The following is a 10,353-nucleotide window of genomic DNA, read 5'->3' as shown; positions in this document are numbered from 1 at the left end:
TAATTATTAAAGTTAGCTCTTATTAATTTTATCTTGCATTCTTCAGACTTGGTTTATAAGTGATTGATTCACTACTTAATATGGTATTTTTCTTTTCTGGTGAGATTTTTTTTTTCTTTTGTTTGTTTTCTTGTTGTTTGTTAGTGTCATTGCCTTTTAGTTTATAGAAGGCCCTTTAACATGCTTTGCAACTTCAGTTTAGTGGTAATGAACTTTTATTTTTTCTTGTCTGGAAGACTCATAATCTCTCCTTTGATTTTGTATACATTCTTGGTTGGAAGGTTGTTCCTGTTAGCATTTCAAGTCTGTAACAACACTCTTTTCTGACCAATAAAGTCTATTGGAAAATGCTGATAGCTTTACAGCAAAAAAATTTTTTTTCTCATCCTACTTTTACGATCCCCAAATTTCAAATTTTACCATTTTAATGATAATGTGTCTTGTTCTAGATCCCTTTGAATTTCTGGTATTTGGAACTCACTGGGTTTTGTGTACATGAATGTCTGATTCCTTTACCAAATTAGGGAATGTTTCAACCATTATTTCTTCAAATATTTTTCTGAACTTTTCCCCCTTCACCTTCTGGACCCTAATAATGTGAATGTTACTCTTCTTAATGTTGTACCAGAGGTCATTTAAAGTATCCTTGCTTTTAAAAATATCCTTTGTTTCTCATTTTATTGCTCCATCTTTGTGATTGCTAATTTTCCAAGATTATGTAAGGACTCAAATTTATTTCCTTCAAATATATGAAACAATATTGTAGTAAAATTTTAAAATGGCATTACCTATTGGGGCAAAAAGCTGAGTGCAATAGAAATTCCTAATAAGAGATGGTATGGAAGATCCTTTAAAGACTACTAGATTTACACACACACATAGATAATAAATACATGGAAAGATGAGAGATAGATAGATAATAAATCTCTTGGCTGAAACATAAAAATTTTAATATTTTAATTTGTTAGCAATGCCATTGTGTAAACATTAATTTTTTTTTTATTCCTAGTTATAAGAATCACTGAATGGTACCAGGCAATCACACATGGGTTACAAAATTTTATCTTCTGGGATTATTAAAGGAACCAGAACTGCAATCCCTCATTTATGGACTTTTCCTTTGCATGTACCTAATCACTGTGTTTGGAAATCTACTCATCATTCTAACCACAATCTCAGACTCTCACTTACACACACCCATGTATTTCTTCCTCTCCAACTTGTCTTTTGTAGACATATGTTTCACTTCAACAACCATCCCTAAGATATTACTGAATATACAAACACAGAGCAAAGTCATAACTTACGAAGGCTGCATATCACAGATGTATTTTGCATTATTCTTTGGAGTACTGGATGACTTACTCCTGACTGTCATGGCTTATGACCGCTATGTTGCCATCTGCCATCCGCTACACTACATGGTCATCATGCATCCCCGCCTGTGTGTGCTGCTAGTCTTGCTGTCCTGGATCATTAGTGCCCTGCATTCCTTGTTACATAGCTTAATGTTGTTGCGACTGTCCTTCTGTGCAGAACTGGAAATCCCACACTACTTCTGTGAAATCAGTCAGATGTTCCAACTTGCTTGTTCTGACACCTTTCTTAATGATATCTTGATGTATTTTGCAGATGGGCTGTTTGGTGTTGGCCCTTTTGCTGGTATACTTTACTCTTACTCTAAAATTATGTCCACTATACATGGAATCTCATCAACTCAGGGAAAATATAAAGCATTTTCCACCTGTGTGTCTCACCTCTCAGTTGTCTTCTTATTTTATTGTACAACCCTAGGAGTGTACATTAGCTCTACTGCCACCCAAAACTCACACTCAAGTTCAGCAGCCTCAGTGATGTACACTGTGGTCACACCCATGCTGAACCCTTTCATCTACAGTCTGAGGAACAAAGACATAAAAGAGGCTCTGAAAAAACTCCTTGGAAAGGAATCTACAAAAGGACCAATTGTCACGAAGCGGAAGAAGTTCCCATGATTGGAGGACTAAAAGCCTTGGAATCATAAATTGTTAATGTTGAATTTACTCATTCTATATTTACTGGAATTTCTGTTTTTTGAAATCAACTTTGCTATACAATTTGAGTTACTCACACTAGCACACATTCTGTTTTGATAGGTAGTTTTTAACTTCATCCATTTTCCTACCTTCTCAACATTCTTTTCCAACTGCAATCAGAAATATTTGGAATTTCCATTTATTTATTGGATTTATTTGTTTATTGGATTACTTATTGGAGAAATGGATTTCATAAGAATAATTTTCAAACAACACATATTCCGAGATTTTCTATTTTACTGAAGTGTTAGTGAGTTGCATTTCTCATATGAAACAAGCTATACTTCGGAATAAAATCGATGATTTTTGCACAAAGAAATTCAAAGAAGTTACAGTTATCATTCATTTTTGGTCAACTTGTTGCATTGAAACCTACCAAGCATGATACACTGATATTTTATTTTGTGCTTCATTTATTATAATTTATTCAATTCCAATAAATTAAATTTTACCCTCTACTAGGTCCTCATCTCAGAATATGGAAAACATATTTCTAGAGTATATTCTGCTGTATTTCATGTTCCTCTGCTTCTCCTCTTTCAGCTGTTATTGACAAACACATTATCTAATTTCTCTATATTTTATTTATTTAGCTAATGGTAGATGAGGCAATATGATGGTGATGTATAACATTACACACACATGACTCTAGATATTTATAATCAGAAGAGAAAATGATCGATTAAATAAATATTGCACAGTGATATCCAACATTTAAGTGCATGAGGAAGAGTCCTTTTCCTTTGTAAATATTTTTAAAATTTATTTCATAAAGGGTATGACTCCAGACAGTCTGAAAATATAAATGTAGCTTTGATATTAGAGAAAGGGAGAAAGACAGAAACAAAGAACTGGGTGAAGCCAAAAGGAGAGGATCATGGCAGAATAAGCCACCTCAGAAAAACATATCCTTAAAGACATCCTGATTAAAGCAAAATATCTCATCCATCTATATCAACTTACCACAAGGGAGCACCTCATTACCCACAAGGGTGCATAATAACAGTTGGTGCTGCATGACCAAAAAAAAATTAAAAAGAAAACATTGAGCAGAGTGATGAAAAATAACAAAGAATCAGAAATATCAAAAGGATGAAATCAAATAACTAAACAAGAAAAGAGAAGAAAGAAAAGATCAGTATTTATTTATTCAAATGATGAGTTGACACCAATACCCAAAGACTACTATAGATATAGATAGATTTATACAAGCATCATGGTAATAACAAAACAAAAATATGGAACAGACACACTTTGAAGAAGAAATTGAGAGAACGACTGTAGAAAATCACCCAATAGATTCAAACAAATAGAAACAAGAGTAAAATGAAACAGCCAGAAAGCAAATGATAGAAAGGCAACAACCAAGCCCCATAAGCAACCTAAGTGAATGGTCTGAATTGACCAACAAAAGACACAAAATTGGGGTTGGACAAGAAAGCATTGGATCCAACCATGTTGTACACAAGGAGACTTACATCTAATTCAAAGACAAATATATACTTAAAGTGAAAGCCTGAACAAGGCATTTCAAGCCAGTAATACCAAAAAAAAAAAAAAACCTCACCAGAAACAGCTATTCTTGTATTTTGATAAATTAGACTTTAAGCTAAAAAATGTAATTAGGTACAAAAATGGACACAATATAATAATCAAGGGGACAATTCATCAAGAATTTGTTACTAATATGTATACACCAAATGCAGGTGCACTTAAATACATAAAACAACTGGTTGATAAAAGGAAATTACTTACAAAAGTGATGAAACTTTATCTATGATAACTAAAAAAACTGAGAGAAAACCCAAATAAAAAAATCAGCAATGAAAAGACAAATCTACAACACATATCAAAGAAATACAAGAAATTATATGAGGTTAAAATGAACAACTATATGCTAATATCCAGTACAACCTACAAAAAAACATGGATAAATTTTTAGAACCAAACAACTTTCAGATACGGGACTAGGAGTATATAGACATATTGAACTGACAAATACAAATACTGAAACCCAAACAATAACAGAAAACCTCACTAAAAATAATAATCCAGGACTATATGGCTTGATTAATGAATTCCATAAAACATCCAAATTCTAATACCTTACCTTCTTTCACTCTTCCAAAAAGCTAAGGGGGAGACACTCTAAAACACATTTTATGAGGTCAACATTAGCATAATACCAAAATTAGATGAAGACTACACATACACAAAACCTGTAGACTGATATCACTGATGAACAAAGATCCAAAATTCTCAACAAAGTATTACAAGTCATATACAATTAAATATTAAGAGAATCATGCATCATGACCAGATAGGATTATCTTATGGGTGTAGGGATCATTCAACATATATAAATGAATCAATGCCATTCACCACATCAACAAAAAGAAAGATAAAAATCATGTGATCAAGGTTGCCCTGGTGTCCTGGGGGTTAAGTCTCAGCACTATCATTTCTACAGCCTGAGTTCAATCCCCAGCCAGGGAGCTAACCCACATATGGTGCAGCAGACCTCTTCTGTCTCACCTACTGCTCCCCTTAGCAGTGTATTTCAGTAAATCCACCTGTTCTGCTTCCCACCCTGTCTGTGAATCCTCTCACAAACACCCTGCCCCATACCCCTGGCCCCAGTCTTTCTATGCAAAAATAAAAAAATATATAATGTGAGAGTCGGAGCAACATGACGGCGAGGAGACGCTGCGAGTAAGATCTCCCATTAAAAAAAAGTTAATAGGGAGGAAAAGCGGCAGGTCCCAGTGAGAACTGGGACACGGAAGATAAACGGATGATTCCAGAAAACTACCCGAAGAAGAAAGTTGCCATAAAAGAGGACTAGAAGGGAGGAAAGCGCAGAACCCTGCTCCCCTCCCCCACCCACAGAGTCGGCACACTCCGACCAGCAGAAAGGAGGAAAAAAACAAACTAAAACAACCAACAAGAACAAACTACGCATCAGGCGGGACTGTGAGTGGAAAGGATCTATTTCAGCCACCACACCCCGTGAACGGGAGCTGTGGAGAATCCTGCAGGATTCGCGCGGCGGTGAGCTCCAGGCACCATTAAAGAACAGCAGAGACCCCGGGAGACCTGCACACAGCCCAGGCCGGCCTGTAAGCTTGCGCAGAAAAGCTGCACACTGGAAAAGCAAACACGGATCAGGATTGCGGCTGCCCAGGTCCCCGCGCCTGAGACCTAGGCTTGCAGGGAGACGCGCAGGGGCCCTCACTGAGGTGAAAGTCCCTCACTGAGTAATCAGAAACCAGGCGCCCGGACACGGGAGCGGGTTGCAAAAGGTGCCATTGCTGCGGCCACTGAACTGGGCTACAGCCCACGTCCTGGACCTGAGGGCTTTGGAACTGAGACCTGGGGCACGAAATTTGGGGCGTGGGTCCTACACGTCGGTGGGGCACAAGGCAACACAGCACCCCAAAGCCGTTGAGGTTTTCCTTACCATTCCCACTCTGTTCCCTGCCACACGGGGTGAAAAACACAGCTCCCCAAGGGCTCTAGGAGAGATCTCTGGCGCCACCTAGCGACCAGAAAAAAAGTCACTAACACCTTTCTTCAGAAAAGACCACTTGACCAGCAGAAGGCGGAGCCCGTGGCCAGCTGGGAAGTTAGCCCACCCCAGGCCCCTTCAGACCAGCAGTCTGAGCCCACAGGGGGAGCGGGCACCCACGGCCAGGGGAGACCGGGCGCGCAAAAGAGTGTGCCTGAGACCGGACGCGCAGGGAGTGTGTCCCGCATCGCCATTTTAGAACAGGGACATTTCTTCAGTAAAGACTGCCTGCAGAAGGCTCCCTCAGGAGCCAGAGGTGAGCGGGGAAGCTTGCCCATGCCAGGCCCCATCTGGCTCGCAGTCCAAACCCAGATGGGGAACGGGAACCCACTGCCAGGGCAGACCAAGCACACAGGGGAGGGTGTCCCCACATCGGCATTTTAGAACAGGGACCCTTCCTCAGTAAAGACTGCTTGACACCGACAGATGGCTCCTGGAGAAGCCAGAGGGGAGCGGAGTCCCAGTCCCAGCAACACAGTATCCCAATGCATACGACAAATTAGAAAACAGACATTAGGGAGTAGAAGAACCACACGCAACCTAACAACCCCTCAGGAAAAAAGCACACCAAAAAAGAAAACCACCTCCCAGATTGCAACAGTAACTTGGAAGATCATCTGAGCTTTCCAGAAAGAGAATTTAAATTTGCCATGATTAAAAAAAAGACAGAATCATGAAGGAAATTGAGTCCCTAAAGAGGGAAAACAATGCTCAGAAGAATGAAATTGAGTCCTTAAAGAGGGAAGCAAAAGAAACGCAGCAGATCAAAGAATTAATGGAGGAACTAAAGAACTCTGGGAAAAGCAATGAAAGCAGAATAGATGAAATGGAAGAATGAATAAGTTCTCTTGAAGACACAGAAATAAAAAGAACCAAAACAGAAAAGGAAAGAGAAGTACGAAGGAAAAAGAATGAAGAAAGACTTCGGGAACTATCTGAATCCCTGAGGAAAGGAAATATAAGAGTTATAGGAATACCAGAAGGAGAGGAGAGAGATGTAGGAATAGAAAAAACATTCAAAGAGATAATTGAAGAGAACATCCTATATGTGAAGAAGGAGCTGAAAATTGATATAAAAGAAGCAAGAAGAACACCAAATTTCCATGACGAAAGGAAAAATACAGCAAGACACATAATAGTAAAGCTCCCAAGAATCCAGGACAAGGAAAAAATAATGAAGCTGACAAGAGGGAAGAAACAGATAACATTCAAAGGAAAACCAATCAGGCTGACATCAGACTTCTCTGAAGAAACACTACGGGCAAGGAGAGAGTGGAGGGACATAGTCAACAGACTCCAAGAAAACAGATGTCAACCAAGAATACTCTATCCCTCAAAGCTCTCCTTCCTCTATGAAGAAAGAATAAGGACCTTCCCAGACAAACAGAAACTACGGAATTTCATTACGACTAAACCCCCACTCCAATATATACTACAAGGAGTCCTAAAGCCAGAACCTCAGAGGGAAGAATAACAATGAAAGAAGGCAAGAAAAAAAAAGTTATAAAAAGAATAAATAAAATCAAAGGAAAGACAAACACAATGGCAAATACAGATGCTAACATATCAATATTAACCCTAAATGTAAATGGACTAAACTCTTCAATAAAAAGACACAGAGTTGTAGCCTGGATTAAGAAACAAAACCCAACCTTTTGCTGTCTCCAGGAAACACATTTAGCTACAAAAGATAAAAATAGACTCAAAGTTAAAGGATGGAAAACAATCCTACAAGCAAATGGACCAAAAAAGAAAGCAGGAACAGCTATACTTATATCAGATAAAACAGACATCAAACTCAAAAAAATAAAAAGAGACCCCAATGGTCACTACATTATGATCAAGGGGACAATACTTCAAGAAGAAATAACACTCATTAACATATACTCACCAAACGAAGGAGCACCAAAATATATCAGACAACTGTTGTCTTCTCTGAAAACAGACATCAGAGAAAACACATACGTAGGGGGAGACTTCAACACACCACTATCAACAATGGATAGATCAACAAGACAAAAATTAAGTAGAGAAACTAAAGCTCTAAATAAGGACCTAGAGCAATTGGGCTTAACAGACATCTATAGAACACTAAACCCCAAAAAAACGGAGTACACATTTTTCTCAAGAGCACACGGATCATTCTCCAGGATCGATCACATACTGGGGCACAAGACAAACATCAACAGATACACCAAGATTGAAATCATGCCAACCATCTTTTCTGACCACGAAGGCATCAAACTAGAAATAAACCATAAAAAGAAGGCAAGGAACTATCCTACCTCATGGAGATTAAAAACCACACTACTGGAAGACCACTGGACTAACGAGGAGATCAAAGAAGAAATTAAAAAATTCTTTGAATTGAATGACAAGGAGGACACCAATATCCTAAATGTATGGGATGCAGCAAAAGCAGTAATAAGAGGAAAATATATAGCAATAGAAGCTCACATCAAGAAACAAGAAAGAACTCAAAGAAACAACCTAATCTTGAAGCTCAAAGATCTAGAAAAAGAACAACAAAAAAACCCCAAAACAAGTAGAAGTAAAGAAATAATAAAAACCAAAGCAGAGATAAATGAAATTGAAACTAAAAAAACAATCCAAAAGATCAATGAAACCAAGAGCTGGTTCTTTGAAAAAATCAATAAAATAGATAAACCCCTAGCCAGGCTCACAAAGGAAAAAAGGGAGAAAGCACAAATAAACAGGATCACAAATGAAAGAGGAGAAATCACAACGGACACAGCAGAAATCAAAAGAATAATCAGTAACTACTATGAAGAGTTATATGGAAACAAGTTCAACAATCTAGAGGAGATGGACAAATTCCTACAACTCTGCAATCACCCAAAGCTAGATAAAGAAGAAATAGAACACCTAAACAGACCAATTACAAGCAGCGAAATTGAAATGGTAATAAAAAACCTCCCCAAAAACAAAAGCCCAGGACCTGATGGATTTACAAATGAATTCTACCAAACATTCAGAGACGAATTAGTGCCTATCCTTCACAAACTCTTCCAAAAAATTGAGATGGAAGGGACAATACCAAACACGTTCTATGAAGCCAATATTACACTAATACCAAAACTGAATAAGGACAACACAAAAAAGGAAAACTACAGGCCAATCTGCCTAATGAACACTGATGCAAAAATCCTCAATAAAATTTTAGTTATCAGAATCCAACAATGTATCCATAAGATAATTCACCATAACCAAGTAGGTTTCATTCCAGGGGCACAAGGATGGTTTAACATCCGAAAATCAATCAACGTTATCCAACACATCAACAAAAGGAAATATAAAAACCATATGATAATATCAATAGATGCCGAGAAAGCTTTAGACAAAGTGCAACACCCATTCATGAAAAAAGCCCTTGAAATTCTTGGGATACAAGGAACATACCTCAACATCATAAAGGCCATCTATGATAAGCCAACATCCAGTATCATTCTCAATGGTGAAAAGCTGAAAGCAATTCCATTAAGATCTGGAACAAGACAAGGATGTCCACTCTCACCACTGCCTTTCAATATAATACTGGAAGTCCTAGCCAGAGCAATAAGACAAGAGAAAGACATCCAAGGAATCCAAATAGGAAAAGAAGAAGTCCAACTATCACTATTTGCAGATGATATGATAATATACATAGAGAACCCCAAATACTCCACAGAAAAACTAATTCAACTCATCAATCAGTTCAGTAAAGTGGCAGGATACAAAATCAACATGCAAAAGTCAGTAGCCTTTCTATACACAAACAATAAATCTGAAGAAGAAGAAATCAAAAAAACCATCCCTTTTATTATTGAAACAAAAAAAATCAAATATTTGGGCATAAATCTAACAAAAGATGTAAAGGACCTATACAAAGAAAACTATAAAACACTGTTAAAAGAAATAGAAGAAGACACAAAGAAATGGAAAGACATCCCCTGCTCATGGATCGGAAGAATAAACGTTATTAAAATGGCCATCCCTCCAAAAGCAATATACAGATTCAATGCTATTCCAGTAAAATTTCAATGTCATTCTTCAAAGAAATAGAGCAAATATTGATCAAATTCATATGCAGCCACTAAAAATCCCGAATAGCCAAAACCATCCTGAAAAAAAAAGAAGGGAATGGAGGCATCACACGCCAAGATTTCAAACTATACTACAAAGCCATAATAATCAAAACTGCATGGTGCTGGAACCAGAACAGACACACGGACCACTGGAACCAAATAGAAAATGCAGAAATAAGCCCACAGGTTTATGCTCAACTAATCTTTGACAAAGGAGCAAAGAATATACACTGGAGCAAAGAAAGTTTGTTCAATAAATGGTTCTGGGAAAACTGGGTCACTACATGCAGAAGAATGAAACTTGACTACTACCTCACACCATGCACAAAAACCAACTCAAAATGCATTAAAGAACCTTACATAAGACCTGAAACCATAAAATATATAGAAGGAAATATAGGCGAAACAATACATGACATGCACCACAAAGACAGCTTTACAGACACATCACCCAAAGCAGTGATAGTGAAGGCAAAGATCAACAGCTGGGTCTACATCAATTTAAGGAGCTTCGGCACAGCAAAAGAGACAATAACCAAACAAAGAGAAACCCCACCGACTTGGAGAACATTTTTGCACCCAACACTCATGATAAAGAGCTGATCACAAAAAACTACAAAGAGCT

At 37.8% G+C, this 10,353-nt stretch overlaps 1 protein-coding gene across 1 annotated transcript; it reads left to right on the top strand.

Annotated features, from left to right (window-relative positions):
* Positions 1-1,025: 1,025 nt before the first annotated feature.
* On the top strand, positions 1,026-1,994 carry LOC311181553 (olfactory receptor 7A17-like; the record flags this gene model as incomplete). Its single annotated transcript, XM_084250001.1, has 1 exon — positions 1,026-1,994. The coding sequence occupies one exon, from the start codon at positions 1,026-1,028 to the stop codon at positions 1,992-1,994; it is 969 nt and encodes a 322-aa protein (XP_084106127.1).
* Between the last annotated feature and the right edge of the window lie 8,359 nt (positions 1,995-10,353).

The sequence above is a fragment of the Talpa europaea genome (assembly GCF_964194135.1).
Source record: "Talpa europaea genome assembly, chromosome: 12".
NCBI classification, from domain to species: domain Eukaryota; kingdom Metazoa; phylum Chordata; class Mammalia; order Eulipotyphla; family Talpidae; genus Talpa; species Talpa europaea.
Note: the sequence above shows the minus strand (reverse complement) of the source record. Positions and strands in the feature narration are given on the sequence as shown.